The sequence below is a fragment of the Mauremys reevesii genome, linkage group 3 (genome assembly GCF_016161935.1).
Source record: "Mauremys reevesii isolate NIE-2019 linkage group 3, ASM1616193v1, whole genome shotgun sequence".
In the NCBI taxonomy this organism is placed as follows: domain Eukaryota; kingdom Metazoa; phylum Chordata; order Testudines; family Geoemydidae; genus Mauremys; species Mauremys reevesii.
Window position 1 is genome coordinate 127,734,092 of NC_052625.1, and position 18,377 is coordinate 127,752,468.

Genomic DNA, 18,377 nt, shown 5'->3' on the forward strand with positions numbered 1-18,377 from the left:
TCACAAACACTAATGAATTTCTTTTCACAATGCCCCTGTGAGCTGATGGGATGGTATTATCCCTGTTTTACAGATGGGGAACTGAGGCACAAGGATTAAGATCTAATGTATCCACTAATTGTGGGTGCCCAATTTGAGATACCTAGGACCTGATTTGTCAGAGTTTGTAATATTATATAATACTTTATATGTTCAAAGCATAGCCCCATGGACTTCATGTGCAGCTGAGAGTACTCAACACTTCTGCAAATCAGAGCCCAGGGTTTCAAGTCAGGCAGCCAGAAACTGAGGACACACAATAGGGAAAAAATGTGGTTTGTATGACTTGCCAAGCATCACACAGGAACTCTTTGCCACAGACAGGGTTAGAATCTAATCCTCTAAGGTAATAGGTAATAATTGGAGATATACCAATCTCCTAGAACTGGAAGGGACCTTGAAAGGTTATTGAGTCCAGCCCCCTGCCTTCACTAGCAGGACCAATTTTTGCCCCAGATCCCTAAGTGGCCTCCTCAAGGATTGAACTCACAGCCCTGGGTTTAGCTAGCCAATGCTCAAACCACTGAGCTATCCCTCCCCACTCTACATCAGCATTCAACTGCCTTAAACCCAAGACTCTCCTTTCTCTTCGTGCAATCCCCTGCTGCATTCACAACGCATCTTACAACTTTTTCAACAAAAGAAAGAGGGGTCCTACAGACAACAGCTTCCTTTACTACACAACCCTCATTCATCCCTACAGCATGTCTGTTCTGTGAACTGAATGAGGCAGGGGTTCTGTGGGGGAAAAAAAGTGTGTGATCATGTAATTTAAGATTGTATCAAAATGTATAGGCACAAGGGGGACAAATGAAGGTTGTACAAGCAACCTTCATTCTGGCATTTCCTAACTTTTGAGCACTAGACTTTGCAACTTTAATAATGTTCTTTTAATGTAGTTTGTGTGTAATTTCCTACGTGTTTTAACAAGCAAAACTGAAAAAACAAACCCCATCATGTGACATAATATTGACACCCACATGTTCATCAGCAGGACTAGAACCTTTAGATCCACCACACAGACCTCTGCAACTTGTTCTGGAGGCCTCTATGCAGTCTAAAATGCAAAAACCAAGTGTCTGGGAAATTTTATTTGAATATGTGTGATCCATCGAATAACTGATAGCCACCGTAGCTTGTCATCCTGTATGTGGACTAGTACTAGAGTGAAGATAGGACTTTTGCCAGTGGGTTTCACAGATATTTGCTGACAGCAGAGGAATGTTGAATCAAGAATCTTGGGTTCCACTCTAGGCTCTGGAGGAGTGTGCGCACTACTAGGCACAAACTCTTGTGCCCCATCCCTTTTAACTTGATGGAGACAGTCCTGTCTACCCAGTCCAATTCACCTCACCAAGCCAATCCAGTCTCCACTCCTCAGGCTTCTCATTCCAACCCCCATCTCCATGCCTACTAAGTCTTAGGCTTGGTCTACACTGGCGGCAGTGTGTAGGATACGTGTAGCTACACACATAAGTGAAAGGTTCTGGCAGGGGGAAGGTGCTGAATCCTTTCCCTGCAGCAGGGAAAGGCTCCAGGATTGGTGAGGCAGGAGGACATGACACTGCTAAAAATAGCAGTGTAGACATTGGAGGCACTGCTTGGTGTGTAGAAAGCAACGTAGGGTATAGATTTACCTGCCCAAGCAGTGCCTCACCATCTACACTGGTATTTATACCCATGCTAAGGGTGTGTGTGGTGTATGTACTCTACAAGCCACTGTAAATACAGACAGCCTTAGTTTCACTCTCCCGACACTCTGTTCCAGTCTCCTTGTTCAGTCATTCCCACTCCCTCCCGCCCTCCCAGCTCCTTGTTCATCCAGTCTCAGTTCTTCCCCCACCCCACTGGTTCTCAGTTCCAGTCTCCCCCATGCAGATGCTCCATCTCAGTTTCCCTCTCTCCCCCCAGCCAAACTCCATTTCCAGTTTCCACACACATACACTGGCTCCTTCTCCCAATCTACTTTCCCTACCCCCACCACAGGTGTGGCTCATCCCCCCATGCATTCAAATCAGGCAGCTTCCTCCTCCATGCTGCTTGGGTGAAGCAGGGTGGGGGCTATTGAGAGCACAGGCGAGACAGTCCCCTTGCTTTCATTTCAGGTACCTGGATACAGACCTGGCAACCCCTCACAGCCCAGAGCTTCAATTGCAGGGACAGTCCTGCACAGCTCCAGTGTGGAGCATACACAGTGCAAACAGAAACCAGAAACTGCTAAAATTTAAGAAACCTTGACTGAGCATGTGTGAACTATAATAGTTCACAGCAATGACCAATAGTCACTTCCCTGACACAAAGGCCACGCCCCTGCCAAATTTCAAATCCCTGCTCCAAAGCTTGGGGGTACTAGAACTTTTAAAAGAAAAGGTCACCAGAAGGTTTTTTTTATTATTATTGTTTTTAACATGAGCAAAAACAAAGCATTTCCCTTAGCCTCATTTTTGGAAATTTGGCTAAAAATTTTCCCAAAAATACAACCTGAGGCTGACACCCAGCATGCGAAATTTCATCCCAAATGATTAAAGTTTGGTGAAGTTATAGGCAACAGAAAATAGGAATTTAGAAATGGGACATGTTGGGCAATCTGAATAGTGGGCAGTGTTACCAGCCCCACCTATAATAATATTTGTGCATAGATCGAACCTTTTATTACTAATAACTATTAAACTCAAGTATCAGAGGGGTAGCTGTGTTAGTCTGGATCTGTAAAAGCAGCAAACTATTAAACTGTACACACAGAGTAAATATAGGCCCAGTTCTGATCTCAGACCAGTTTTATGTTTGTGCAACTTTTTTTTACTTCAACCAACTATCCTTGATTTATTGTGTTTTGTTGGTATGAGATCAGAATAAGATGCTCTTTTTTCTTATCACAGTGCCTTTAAGTTGGGATCTTTTGCATATAAAACAGACAAAAAAGACTTTGACAATGTATAAATTCCAGTCAAATAACTAAACCAATACTAAAAGACTGTAAAACTAAAACGTTAACCATTAAACAAAGAACATGTACTGTATTATAGCACCAACAAGATATTTCCATCCTTACAACACTTACTCAATTGGATTTACAACTTACAACAATTCTCACTTACATAAAAAGCACAAATTGAACCTACATCTTTCTGAATTTGAGAGCTGTATGAAGATTCAAGCTTTTCCATGGTCAGCCATTCATCCACTGCAAGCTGAAGTACTTGTTTTTCTAGACTAGTTGCCTCACTGGGTGTTTTTGGTCTACAGATGCTATAAAATTCCTGAGAGACGTACTCAAGAGCTTTCGGGATTAAAGATGCCAGGCCCAGGGTAGGGTGAAACTCCAGCAAGTAAATGTTCTTCAAAGTAGGGCTTTAAAAAGAAGTGACATTCATTAAATTAGTGAATTTATTGGAGAACATGATCACCACCGAAGGAAAAAGCTCCTGTTTTATAAGCAATTGGCAGGACAACTTTTATTCTGGTGCAGTGGATGCTGCTTAATAGCAAACCTTACATTAACTTCCAGTTAACAGCAACAGTTTGCTGGGAACCCATCCCATCAACTTCAGTGATAATAGGATTTGGATATTAGCAATGGCATGCCACTTCTTGAGAAATATTTTTGGAAGAAAGGCTCAGGCCACAGGAAGGTTTGTGGGGTTGAGCCAGGGAAGGAAGTCCTGGGATGTGCCTTCTCTATCTGCAACCTCACAAACCTGTCTGTGCTTGGGGACCGCAGAGGACATAAGGGGCTGGAGTACCTGCAACCCCGCCCAGTGGGGAAGCCCCTGCTGGGGTCCTAGTGCTTCAGGCTGGGAGGGGATGCTGTGGGTAGGGCAGCAGCCTGGTGTGGGGCTGCAGCCCAGATGCCAGGGCTTTCCAAAGTGTGCAGGGATGCTGGGGGCTGACAGAGCTGCACAGTACTTCTCCCTGCTGCTGCCCTATTCACAGCTTCCCCTCCCTGTGGAAAGCCTCAGCATCTGGGCTGCAGCCACCCTCCCTGCCCATAGGCAGGTTTGTGGAGCCAGTGTTTCCTTTCCTGGCTGCAACCTTGCAAAGCTGCCATACGCTTATTAGCAACTGCTGGATAATAGCTACTTTTTGCTGGCAAGTGAGGAGCTAATAAGCAGAATCTACTGCATACATATTTGGTATGCCACTTACGTAGCACTCAAACAAAACAAAAAAAAAGCTCTGAACTGAATCCTTCTGAAAGTGGCAGTAATAAGTGTATATTGCAAGTGATTAGTGCACAAACTACAATGACTTTAGCCACCAGCTAGAAACTAAGACTTCCATAGGCAGAAATCAAGCAGCTCATCTGAAAATAAAGTAGAAGAGTTAATTTAAAACAAAAAGAATTACATCTGTAAGCAACTGTAACGTCTTTATTTGTCAATGAAAGTAGAGAATAAATTGAACTTCACCTTAAACCGAACTTCACTCACTAAGCAGGGGGTTGGGATGCCAAATCCAAGTGAAAGTCAGAGAGGGTGGGAACAAGTACTCCTACCTGGTGGTGCAGACTCTGTTTAAAGGGTCTAAAGATACATTTGACCCTCACCCACCAGTGTTTAAAGACGGAGTTGATTAGACTCAATTGAGAGTCTTTTGTTACTGTTCAGTGATCACTAGAGCTGTAGGCACTGATAAGTTGATCTAGGAGCTGAGCCTTAGATCTGGTGTGGGGACAGTGTAGTGCGAAAAGACGACACAGAAGAGGCAGCAGCCGTGAGGTTCCCCATTACCCAGTGAAATCATTAATAGAACTGGGCTCGGTGGTGTAAACTCAGCCTCACAGCTAAAGACAGCAGAGGCAGCAGCTGAGAACAGAGGCAGAGGCACCATTCAACTCTCCACCCGAACACACGACTAGATTCTGAGAGTTCACTGACCTTGAACAACCAACTGTTAATGGGGTGCAGTGGAAGGAAAGGGACATTCGTCCCCTGGACTTTCACGCTGCAAGGAGGGAAACTGAGGCAAGGGACTACTGCTCAAGATACTGTGGGGAAAGCATTTACTTATTGTTTGAATACTTTCAAATCATTGTTGTGTTTTCCCAAATTAATGAGGTGTTCCCTCTCCCCTTAATAAAAGTTCTCTCTTGTTATACACAACTTCAGTGCTTGCAAGTGAGGAAGTATTGCCTATTAGAGGGACGCAGGGTAATGATCAGTTTTCCCAGGTTTCTGCGTGTGGGCTCGAACCAGTTCTGTTTTGCAATGTTAAGAGGAACCCCTAGACATTGAACCCAGCCCTTATTATTGCCACTGCCATCTTGCAGAAGGTAATATCCTGGGACTGACACAGCTACAACAACAAATAGTCATCCTGAAAGTGGATTTTTGACATTAGTATTACATACCTCTTATAACTGGGAATATTAATTTCCCAATACAATGCAAAAATGAATGAATTAAATCCAATATCAGGAAAGAACACTTTTCTTGTTCAGATGTGTCTCTGACAAACCATAGAGTGTATTAAACAGCAAAAGTCCTCACATGTTAATCTTCATTAGATGGCCCTTCCTCAGACAGTTAAAATTTGGGATCCAGCACCTTAGACAGCAAGATTCATTATCTGAAGACAGAAGTCAATTACAACTAGTAGAACGTAAAACTTACTTCCAACAAGACTGGCTGTATTAAATTACTCACCAACTGTTGTTCAGAGAGATAAGTTGCTTAGCAATTATATTATGGGGAAGTCCAAATACATTGATACCACCTGTCTGATCTTTTCGCCAAATCTTTTGGACATATTCCCGCTGGGCATCTATCTGGAAATCAGTAATCAAAACATGATACGAGTGTCATTAACAAACAAAACTCAAAACAGATCTATTAATGTTCAAGGCAAAACATAAATTCTCTTCATTTAAATATTTTATTTAGTTGTTAATTGAGTTATACTAGGACTGTTTGGGCCCTAAATGTTGATGGCTCACAATTTTCTTTATTAACAGTACTACTAACTACAATAAGTTCTTATATGGGGTCTTCTGTCTGAGGATCACAAAGCACTTTACAAACATTCACTAATTAAGCCTCCAAACTTCCACTTTGCAGACTGGGAAACTGAGGCACAGAGAAATGAAGTGACTTGTGCAAAGCTAAACAGAAAGTGTGTGGCAGAACTCAGAATAGACCCCAAATGATGACTTCATTTTGTACTTTAATCACTTGGCAAGGCTCCCACTCTCTTCACAACTATCTGACATACCTTGAAGTGCATTTTAAAAACAAAGTATTAATGATTTTTGTTTACACTTTCTTCAGTGGTGGAGAGGAGCAACATCAGACACTCAAACATGAGCTCTCAGTCTCCCATAGCATTAGTGTGACCACAGAATCTAATTTTATTTTTTAAATTTCCCGAGTTTGCTCAGCTTTTCTTCTTTTTGTCTCCAATTTCAATAAATGAAGTCTTTTAAAGTGTGTAAATTAAATAGAATTCTGCAATCTTTCCAACATTCACTTTGTGATTTAAGTGCAAGTCTCAGCTTTCTGCTGTTGACTTATGGGTATTTAATTTATGGAGCACCCATCCAATTTCATTGTTAGACTAATACTGAGAAGTTACAACCCAACTTAAACAGAAGCACTGCAAATCTATACCCAGTACACTTGAGGCTTCTTAGTGAATCGAAGTTATCAGTTCAAGTATCAGTTCCACCCTCCTGTTCTCCCACAGAATATATTGTAAACAAACCCTACTTACATGTTGGCTGAATATCTCTCTCACTAGCTGCAGCTGAAGCCTGAGGCAGATGCATTCATCATTGTAAGTGTTCACAAAATACCTGAGGCTGAGATCAAATCGTGGGCGTTTGTGCATGATGTCAGTTATTGCTTGGGCCAAAGCAAATCTTTCCTCAGTATCCAGAGCATGCTGGTAAGCCTCAAAGTAACCATCTAGAAGCTGAAGGGATATTCAAAAGTGAGTACACATAACACGGACTTGTTTTCCTTTTTACTAGCCGAATATTCATTTTTTGCTGGTAATGGAGAGATTTCAAGTACAACAGAGAGGCAAGCAAGACCAGACCAGTAGTCTGTCTAGTATGGTATCCTCTTTCTGAAAAAAGCCAGTACCAGAAGTTTAAGACATTTCTACAATAACCTGCCCACATAAGAAGTTTCTTCCAAACCCCAGGCAATTAGTGGCTGGTTTATGTCCTGAGGCATAAAGGTTTTATTTATATGAAATTAAACACCTCTTAAGAGCTTCAGAATCTTTAACGTACTTCTCCGCATGACATCCCTGTGAGATAAGTATTACTATCCCCAGTATATTGATGGGGAACTCGGGCAGAGAGGCTACACAACTTGCTCTAGGTCCCCTCTGTGGCAGACCAAGGAATTGAACGCATTTCTCACAAGTCCTAGGCTAGGGCCCTCATCACTGGACCATGCTAATTCCTCAACACAAGTAGACTAGTATTATGCCCCTGCCAAGCTCCATGCCCTTGCCAGCCTGAAAGTTCCAGCCTCACCTTGAGACACCATATATTCCTATGTGGCAACGGCTGTCACACATACACAATATTTTCAAAAAATTCAAAGTATCAACCAATTTAAGAAGTGCAAAGACAATGAAGGGCTAATATGATTAATAGAGACTTGCTGAGATAAACAACTGGATATAGGTATACATACCCCTTCTACCACAACAGCAAATGCCCAGGGGGTTTCTGAGAGTTAGAATTCTTCTGTTTGCTAAACTCTCCTTGCTTGGCACACAGAAACTCCCCTATCCTCTCTCTGATGTTATGATGTGGGAGAGGGGCTGTGCTGGGTAGAAGAATGAAGTAGAAATGGGCGATTCAAGTGTGTCAGAAGGGCCTTTACTCTGCTTTTCAGAAGCATCCATCAATGCTTCCTTGAACTGGGCTTTATGCCCTCACAATATAGTGCTATCACCACTCCCTGCTATATAAACTTATTATTATCATCATCATCTATTATTTGTATTACTGCTGTAGACATGGACCAAGACCACACTGTGCTAAACACCATACAAAATAGTTTTAAATCATCATCCTCTAGGTCTCTTATTCCATTCTTGTCTCATCTTAGTCTTTCAAGGAATGACGATGTGTATTCATTGGTGTTCTGTACAGTGCTCTTGCAAGCTATTGGCTCTTCCCTAAATTCTGTTTTTCCAACTGTTCTAGTGAACAGCAAATCACGTAATGTCGATTTTTGAGTTTGCAGTACTCCAAAATTCAAATGAGAAAAGGTTCTGCTCTATCTACAATCCAGCAGGTATGCTTGCTGAGAATGTGAGAGAGACTTTTATATTAATCCATCGCATTTCATTCACTGATAACGTAACTGACAGAAGAATTAATATTCAGCAACAACTATGTGATGCAACACATGAACATTTGTTTAGCAACATTGAAAACCATCTCTATCATGTTCTCTAATATAACCAGCTGTAGCAGGTTGTGTCAACTATATGAATCTTCCATATTGGAAGATTAATAAAAATAAATAAATAATGAATTGGAGATTAACTGGTCTGTATGAATAGTTTTCAGAGTTTCCACATCGCGTGGGGATGTACCTGACGTTTATTCTCTAAGAAAGCAGCTTCACAAGTCCAAATGTCAAGTAGCACCGCAAATCGATCCACAGATGCATGCGCCCATGCTAAGAGGTTGTCATCCCTGGATTGATGGTATGTTACGTAGCCTAGAAAAGAAAGTGAACAGTTCAGTAGATGTTGGTGTTTTTAATGGGAGACACCTTTGTTTTAAGATCTGTTTAAGTACACATGCACACACCCCTCTTCCTAAGATAAGGCTACTATTGTACTTGGTTTCTGCTTTAAAAAAAAAAAAAAACCACAACCACACCTGTCCCTAATTTCTGGGATTTATGACAGCACTTTGGGAAGCCCATGGATAGTGCTATATGCACAGGGCAATCTTCTACATCCTCTGATGTCCATCACCAGGTTATAGAATGAGATAGTTGAAAGCATGTAATGGAAGACTTACTTACAGATACTTTTGAAGATTAGTATCAACTAAAAAATTTTTAAAAACTGCTGACTTTATGCCTCTTTTAGTCAGTTGTCAATTTCAGTATTTCCAACTGGTCAGCAGCTCTTATAGGTGACTAGTCTGAGGGGACTTACACAAGAGACAACACAGAAGCAGGCCAAGATAGGTTTTAGAGTAATTTACATATGCCAAATTTTCTGAAACTTGACGTCACCCTATTTATTTACAAAAAGAGAGACTCTGTTTTACCTTTACCAGGGAATAGAAGGCTAGACAGCAGATTTAAAATTCCACAGCTTCTGGAGGCCTCTATGCAGTCTAAAACGCAAAAACCAAGTGTCTGGGAAATTTTATTTGAATATGTGCGATCCATTGAACACACACATTCAAACAAATTCTGTTTGGTGTAAAGGGAAAAGAGGGATGGGCAATGTTTGGGAAACTCCAAGTAAAGAGGCATAAGTCAGGAGAAACCCAAAGAGGTTGAAAAGTACATTTGTTAGTTTGTCAGAGGATTTAATCTTAGTTGCAATTATCTCTACCTCCTCACCCCAAGACCTCAGAGCTCACAAAGGAAACCCGCATACACAGCAGGAGGCACAGTAATGCAGAGAGCTCTTCACTGTGCTGAAACCAGAGTCTTACTTTCAGAGGACTTCTTAGAGGAAGTCAATTGTAGTTAGTTTAGCCCTGGGTGTGAAGAAAGGGACAAAATATTGGTCTGCACTGGCAGCCAGTGAGACTCCTCCAACAAGCAATGATTCCAGCTGCCTGGTTACGGTTTTATTTCTTAATATATGGAGAAGCAAATCAAAAGTGTCTGCATTGCTCATAAATTGCCTGCCTAGTTAGTTTTATTTATTCTCCCCATTTGGAAAGGATGCTATTACATTAAAAAGGTAGTTTTCTTTGTCAACAAAAGATAAATACCATAAAACGATCTGAAATACTCAACTTCCTCAGGCCAAATTCAGCCCTAGTGCAAGTGGGTGACACTCCACTGGCTGCACTCCAGCTCCAAATTGCAACAACGATCCTTTATTTTGATAACTGGACAGGACAAGAGGATTTTGAACCCAACACTGCTGTTCCTGAACTGGCTGAAGCGGTTACCATTGAAGCATTTATTGCCTACAATAGCAAAGCACTCTGCCTCCTCATTACACTCAGTCCCTGTTGATCCAATCACAGAGACTGGAACTAGGATCTTTGGCATGTGAGCGTAAAGAACAGGCTGTGCATTCATGGACCTCCGGAGAGATGGGAGACTGAAGATTTAAGCAATTTATAAATACGGATGACTGTCCTGATCTGGTATGGCAGTTTCTCTCTCTTCCAGCCTCCTCTCTCCCACAGTGGTCAGTACCAGATGCTTCAGAGGAACAGGGGGTTCTCAAACTGGGGGTCAGGACTCCTTAGGGGGTTGCGAGGTTATTATATAGGGGGTTGCAAGCTGTCAGCCTCCACCCAAAACCCCACTTTGCCTCCAGCATTTATAATGGTGTTAAATATATAAAAAAAGAGTTTTTAATTCATAAGGGGGGGGTCACACTCAGAGGCTTGCTGTGTGAAAGGAGTAACCAGTAAAAAAGTTTGAGAACCACTGGTTTAAAAACCCCTGCAGAAGGCAGTTATTAAGTAACCTGCCCACAGGGAAATATGCCCTGAAGCAAGATGTAGGTAACACCAGCTTACTAAAAGCAGCAAAGAGCCCTGTGGCACCTTATAGAATAACAGACGTACATGCATCTGACGAAGTGGGTATTCACCCACGAAAGCTCATGCTCCAATACGTCTGTTATTCTATAAGGTGTCACAGGGCTCTTTGCTGCTTTTACAGATCCAGACTAACACGGCTACCCCTCTGATACTTGACACCAGCTTACTAAAGCTTGCCAGGCTTACTGCTATCCATCAATACGTGTCACTGATTTTTAAAAGGTGTGTATTAGTTAAAGCTTTAAAAAAATGTGTTGAAGGTCATATAACATATCCCTCCACAATTAAAAATAATTCCTCTCCTGTACCATTAGAAATCTTTTCCTCTACATTATATATAAAAATGATATGCATGTGTGGCTGTTTATTCATAGTTTTCTAATGTTTCTTCGCTGTTTCCTTGATTGTTTAATCTCCTTCTCCCTCCTTCCATTTCCCTACAAGTCCAATTTCTCTTTCAGCATCAGTTTGTAACCCAGTCACTTTCAACTCATTTCCTATGGTAAAAAACTAAATCTGCACTGTGAAATAATTGGCAGCTTAGTTTTTACCAAAACAGAGAGCAGGTTAAACGTGGCTGGAGATGCATAAAGTCCCGAGCTGCCTTTTGAGCAGCACTTTCAGAAGCAGCAGTAGTTTAAAAACTACAAACTTTTTCCTCCTCTAGCCCATCCCTGCCACCTTCAGTTGCATATTTTCACCCCACTCTCAGGCCACTTCAATAATCTGTCTTCCCTCATTAACTCTGTTTAGTATAACGAGGTCCCAGGTGTATCTTGGGGGCAGAACACTGGTGTGGCATCAGCAATAAGTGACAATCTTTCCAAGTGCTCCGACACTATTGTGATGGATGTGGTATAAAAACCTACATAGAACGAGTAGGAAAGGCTCCAGAGGTTCAGTCGGAAAAATGGCTCTGCACAGTTTCCATAGCCACACTTCAAAAAAGTCATAGCATAAGTCCAGTTTGACTCCCTGCTTTTGAGCTGTCAGCATTTGATCTTACTTTTATCTTGTTCAATGTACTGGCTTGCCACGAGCAGCAGCTGATTTTCAAGGTCCTTCAGGTCCTTTAAAGCTACATCGTACATGATGTAAGCCCCTCGCTGGTCCTGTGTGTGAATGTATCCATCTTGAGTAGTGTAAAAGTCATCATGATTTTCCACCTCAGAAAACTCCATGAACTGTGCACTGTGGACCTGTGCAATGGTAAAACCCAAGCGACACTGATACAAACAATCAGTTTTACAAGACATGCAATGATGCACACCAATATATCTAAGAGCAGGCCTGAGCCTGAAGGGGACTGCAAGATCACCAAACAGCAATAAAGCACAGCCATGAATAAAAATTATACAAGAAAAAATATCACATTTCTGTGCTTCTACCTTATGAAAGCTATTTTGTTATGGAATGATATGGGTTGTAAATGAGTTTCCATTATTAGCCGGATTTTGCCCTCATGCCTCAAAACCACACCAAAAAATGTAATATAGGCCTCAAAATTGGTAGATTAGCTCAAGATAGGATTTTTTTCTACCAATAATGAATCAGACAAGGGCTTCCTTAATTATGACACTCAAGTAGGTGTTCACAATATTTTTTTTTAAATCTTCTACCTTTCTGCCACTTTGTAACAAAAAAGCACAAGAGAAGAAAAATAAAAATTTAGTTTGTCAGACTCCTTTTCAACTATTGTTTTCCTTATCTTTACCAATTCCATAATATTGCTTGTCATGCATTTCTGTGTTATATAATATTTTGAAGGATTTGGGTAGAACCCCACTCATCCAAAAGATTTAGCCATCACCATTTAGGTTCTGAAGTGGTGTATTAACTGAGGTATGTATGCTGGATTGTACAACATTTATTTGCAGGTAGTGAACCAATGGGATAATTTAATATTTACCTATAGCTCTTATTCCTCTAAAATCAGCAGCATCTTTAAAGGAGTTGGTCCAGATTACCTACTCCGGCACTGTGCCACTATTCAATACTGTTCCGTAACATCCCTGGCACGAGCTTCATATTGCAATTAATAGGAGTGGTGTTGGCTTTCAAAGCAGTAGGAGCTAAGCCAGAAAAAAAAAGGGGGCACTTTTCTTCTAGAATAAGAGTGTCCACATGGAGAGTATGGTCTGACAGTTAATTTCCCAGTGTAGACAAACGCTTGGCATACAGCAGTGCCTTATTTTAAATTTATTTTTTAAATCCAGCAGGGACATGGTCTGTCTGGCTATTTTGGCCCCTGCTGGAGACATCAGTGCTCTGATACCTCTGCTTAAGAAAAACCTGCTCAGGCCAGGCCACTAGTAAGATCTAGGCCTCCAGAGCCTTAGAAGGACCAGGTGGTGACATGAACCAAGAGGGAGCCAGCAGGCCAGTTAAGAAAGCTTGTCTGCTTCTTGTAGTGCTGGGTGACTCAGAGACAGGAGGAACCCCCAAGGGTAAACCCAGAACCCCAGGGCCTTGTTGGGTCCTGGTCTTAAAGTGCTGCAGCCAAACACCTGCTTTTATATTTGTTTGGTTAAATGCACAGACCACCAGATTCTGAACTGGTAACTATTTATTGTAAACTGAGGCAGGAACCATCTGCAATGCCATGCCTTGACACATGGGGTGAAACAGCAGAGAGGGGAACCTCTTGCAAGAAGTTACCGTATTTACTTAATATCTTTTTACAAGATCCTTATTCTTCATTTATATGCAAAGTCTGTTTTTACTTTTCTGTGTCTAATCACCATCTTAATTTGCACTGTCCAATATTATAGTGTAATATCTTAACACTGCCAGCCCTCCTCCTCTCTTTGGTTTTACTAAGATCCTCCTCTTGACCCTAGGAAATCAGTGATGTCAAATAAGTTTACCTCTCACAATTGGATGCCTTCCAAAACTCCATTAGAAAGAGAGCTGGGCAAAGCAGAATACTTGCCCTAGGCAAGGCATTAATTTTAATTATGGAAACCTCACCACACCAAATAAATCAATGCATTGCCCAATGCTCTTTAATTATCTTAGCAGTAACAGAATGTTAACTGCAGAGACCTGTGCTGGACTAGAGAAATATTCGTATTTCACCAGCCATTAAATGCCCACAAAAACCTACGTTTAATTTAAATGTTGATCAGATCAGCTTGTTAACATTCTTTTATTCTTTCTGATAAAAGTCTGTGCTCTTTGTTCTTTACTTACATTTCTGAAGTGAGTATTAAGCGTCACTGGTCTCAGAAGTGATAGGATAGGGAATTTGCTAAAGTTTAAAAAATCCTTTATAGCAGAATCAAGTTCAGCTTGATTTAGATAAGTAATGGAGCAAATATCTCAGTGAGAAGCATAATACAAGGCAGAGGTTTTAAGGAAATTCCTACATCAAGTGAGGGAAGACCCTGAAATTTTGCTTTTTCACCCTTCCCCCTCAATTTCCAATTGGTCTTTGCTATTTGTTTTTCCATTAGACCTCAGTCTGGAAGTGGTCACCACAACATATTGCAAAATATGAGGACAACCCCACAAAAACTGGAGAATCCCACCCCCTTCAAAAAACAAAAACAAAAACAAAAAAACCCAGGGAGCATCCCTGCAATGTTTATAGTTTTGAGCCACATTTTAAAGAAGCCTCAACTGGGACTTCAACTTGATGCCCACAATTGTTTGTGGGTGCAAATAAGGCTTTTAGAAATCCAGCTGTACATCTGTGCCTCCAGATCAGGTAGTTGTGTGTCTAGGTGGTGTTATTGGTGCCCACCATTATTTGTGCCTGTAATTTTCTCCTGTAGTTGCTCACAGGCACTAAGACCACAAAACCCACATAGGATTACAAAGTAAATTTTAACACCCTTTACATACTTCCGTCCTCAGTGCATCACTACACTTAACTCTGTCTACAGCACCCTCCAATGAGAAAATGCTGTTCCAAGCCAACTCCTGGGACTGAAGGAGGACGGATGCAGCCCAGAGGGATTTTTAGTTTCACTTAATATATTTCTTGACTGCCCTTGCATCCTGAAACTGAGTGTCATGCCTTTGATGCCTCCGATCCCAACCAGCCTGAGGTTGGAATGTGTAATGATAGCCTTAAATCTGGGTTTCCTGCACAGCAGTGTGGTGTACTAACTGTACACTGAATGCCCAGCTCATAGACTAGTCTCATCAAAATGATATAGTCATAATACACATGAGTTTGTCCAGCTGGACTCACGGGAGGGGTGAGAACCATAACATTTGGCACCACCTGCTTGCAAGTTACAGCATAATCAGTTAATAAGGCAGAGCAGGCTTGAGGCTCTGTAGATTAGTCTGCCGGAAAGCAGTTGTATTATTGTTATAAACTTCCTAAGAGACAGCCTTTGCAGTGTATTAATGAATCATATTAGAAACTGTTGTTAGGGAAACACTGGAGGATGTGCTACCAATTGCATTGCCAGTTGAACTGCTGTCGGCTTAGTAAATAATATTTAACTTGGCTTTAGCTGAAGTTCAAATGTATACATCAGTACCTTTGAATTATCTTGGGAAAGCAAATTGATTATTTCACTATCACTCATAATTACACCCTCCCCCCAACCCCAACACACACACACAGTATTTAACAGTCACTTTCCAGATCACAGAGTGCTGGGAAAAATGTGGTCAGGGTTGTTCCTTACACCATCTTCCACATTTTGGGCAAGAAGGAGAGAGAAATAAAGAAACCTTATGCAAGTGAACTCATCATAACCCTGCTGTGAAGTAGTTCATCCAACTGGTACTATGAAGTATTTCTCAAGCAAAAAAGGAGCCAACGTTTCCAAAAAAGAGAGCAGATGCAGTATATACTCAGTTTGGGGGGAGGGATAGCTCAGTGGTTTGAGCATTGGCCTGCTAAACTCAGGGTTGTGAGTTCAATTCTTGAGGAGGCCATTTAGGGAACTGGGGTAAAAATCTGTCTGAGGATTGGTCCTGCTTTGAGCAGGGGGTTGGACTAGATGACCTCCTGAGGTCCCTTCCAACCATGATATTCTATGATTCTATGTCCAGGGAACACACAATGACATGCTATGCTACTGCACATGAATTTGGTTTGGCAGCATTACAGTAGTAAAGCCAGCAGCAAGTTTTGAAGCTTACCCTGAACAGGTTTCATAGCACAAACACATTGTTATAGATAAATATTATAATAATAGTGTTCTGTGTATTCCACATATTTTACAGAGAGGAAAAAAATTTTACATGTGAAAATGCTTAATAATCTTATTGAAACTCTTTTGTGTATACCTTCACCTGTAAAGCCAAATGCCATAGTTACTGCATTCCACCTACACAGACCTCAGAGGAAGATTAAAAAAAACCCCAAATCCTGTAACTAATACTTCTAGAGGTTTCAAAGTATTACTTAAAAAAGCTTTTTCCATACACTGTATTAAGGTCTGGTATCTCCGGGTCCCCAGGCTAGAACCAAATGCTGTGTCCCCCATAGGAAAACCTTAACAACTGCATATACCTCCCAGTTTTAGGCCATGCCAGGTCACAAGATAACAGGTCTTAAAGTTGTCAGGTAAAGAATCAAAAGAGGAGGATAAATGCAATTAAGATAGCTCAGCAATTTATCCTATCACAACAAAGTTTGCAATGGAGAGATAAAAAGACTAAAAAAAAAAAAAACACCCCCAAAAGAGGAACATATTACATATTCCTATTTCAATCTATGTTTTGGATGACCTTTTTATAGAGTTATTGAATAGATCACCTTGAAGTCAGCTGGTGTATAATGGACATAGTGGTGAGAACCAAGACCACCAGAAACACCAATGCCTCCTTTGACAGCATTTACCCAACAGGTATCTTCAGAACTGGGGACTAGATTACCAGCATGCAGGGTGAGACCTGAGGTGCTGATTGTTAAAGTTCGCTCAACAGATCTGAAGTAGTTCAGGATTCCCAGGCAGACCCGCTGAAACAAAGGAGATACATAAACATACATTACTATAGCTTAAGTAGGATTACACAGATGTTGTGCCCTTGAAAAATTAACTCTGACACAGGCTTTTGTTTTTACCTGGAGTTCTCTGATTCTCAGGTGACGCAAGTAAAGGACGGACAAGTAGGCTCCTTTCCTCATGATCAGGTCCTTATTGTTGGCCTCTGTGCCCTCATCTAATCCCAGCAGCTGCAAGGTGGTTACGTAACTATACCTTTTTCCAGACAGAAGAAAATTAAGTCGTTGTTCCTCAAATTGATTTCTAAAACCCATCTAAATTAAAGAGCCCTTTCATGTCCTGTCTAGAAATGAACTACTGCCTATTGAATTAACTCCATGGAAATCTGCAGCATAGAACAACAAAATACAGAAGAGAGGACTAATGTTTCTGGCAGAGTCACACTTTGAAGATGGGGCAAGTGTAAGCATTTATTTTTCTTTACTAAGAAGAATATAGTTTTACCCTCTTTCTTTCTTCTTCCTGGATGATCCTGGATTCTTGCTGAGACTGATAGAAGGGTATGGAAACTCATTCATAGCCACAGCAGGATTATTATCCTCTGTGTTTTGATCCTGTTTTTAAAAAAAAAAAGAAGTTCAAAAATGGGTTTTGAGAAGATGTTGACCGTTCTTGTTGTCAGCATTATACAAAGGCCTTATCATAAAAAACAGAGGTCCAGGGGTGGACTGCAGAGAGCTTATTGCTGGACTGGAGACTAGCATGAGCTACAGCAAGGGAAAAATCAGTATTGACACATACGAAGATTGGAAGCAAGTAAATCCCTCAATTAAAAAGTTGACTGGAAACAATTCTAACAGATTTTTAGTAGATTTCAATTATTTGTATCTGAATTACAAAAGGCCTAAAACCACAGATTTCCCATTCAAATCAAGAAGGGAGCCAACATTAGAATAAACCTTAATTTATACTTAATGAGGAATGTCCAGTAATTCTCTCTCATCTGGACCTCCTCCGAGCCTATATGTAGACATATAAATGAAGGATCAAACCCAGACTCCTAAGGACAGTATCATAATACTAATTGGAACTGTATAAGTGTCTCCCCCTCCCTCCGATTCAGGGCTGTAGATAATATCTTTGAAATATTTTGTAGTGATGTCTGTTTTTCTAGGCTCCTTCCAACCCCACAATAAACTAAAAAAAAAAAAAGTAAAGATTAGTCAGGAAAGTAGCTAGTACTGCCCATCCATCACCACCTCCATCAAGGCCTGATTCCAATCTTGCTTTCTCTAGTGTAATTCAGGAGTTACTCCCCTGAAGTCAACGTAGTTACACTGGTGTTAAAACTGGCATTTATTTCTTAAACTACCCACCCACGCACCCAGTGCTAGTTGGCATCAGAAATCTGTATTCTTTAGAAGGCAACAGGACAGTGAAGGGATGATGAGTGTGTTCTTTCCTTGTTAGGATTCAGGTTTGCAGTCATTCAATCTGACTGCTCCACTGCACTCACTGAAGTCAGTGGGAGTCTTGTATTCAGCTTGGTCCTTGAGTTTCATTACAACACATTCTCTGCCTTCAATATTGCATTAAAAAGTAAAGGCATCTGATGAGAGATTTTATTGGTCTTCTCTGATTTTTCAAGCAAAGGAAAAATCGATGCCAAAGCAGACTGTTGAGCTCAGCCCTTGCAGAGTTGG

At 41.1% G+C, this 18,377-nt stretch overlaps 1 protein-coding gene across 10 annotated transcripts in view; it reads right to left on the bottom strand.

The window, feature by feature from the left end:
• Nucleotides 1-18,377, bottom strand: part of LOC120401000 — a 131,024-nt gene that overhangs the window by 89,381 nt on the left and 23,266 nt on the right. For all 10 annotated transcript variants that reach the window (XM_039530460.1, XM_039530454.1, XM_039530458.1 and 7 more), the window contains 8 exons: nucleotides 17,179-17,288; nucleotides 16,794-16,929; nucleotides 16,485-16,688; nucleotides 11,766-11,958; nucleotides 8,599-8,726; nucleotides 6,748-6,948; nucleotides 5,685-5,806; nucleotides 3,162-3,390 (listed from right to left, as the gene is read on the bottom strand). In XM_039530460.1, the coding sequence (XP_039386394.1) occupies nucleotides 3,162-3,390; nucleotides 5,685-5,806; nucleotides 6,748-6,948; nucleotides 8,599-8,726; nucleotides 11,766-11,958; nucleotides 16,485-16,688; nucleotides 16,794-16,929; nucleotides 17,179-17,288 (1,323 nt within the window). The remainder of the gene's footprint in view (nucleotides 1-3,161; nucleotides 3,391-5,684; nucleotides 5,807-6,747; nucleotides 6,949-8,598; nucleotides 8,727-11,765; nucleotides 11,959-16,484; nucleotides 16,689-16,793; nucleotides 16,930-17,178; nucleotides 17,289-18,377) is intronic.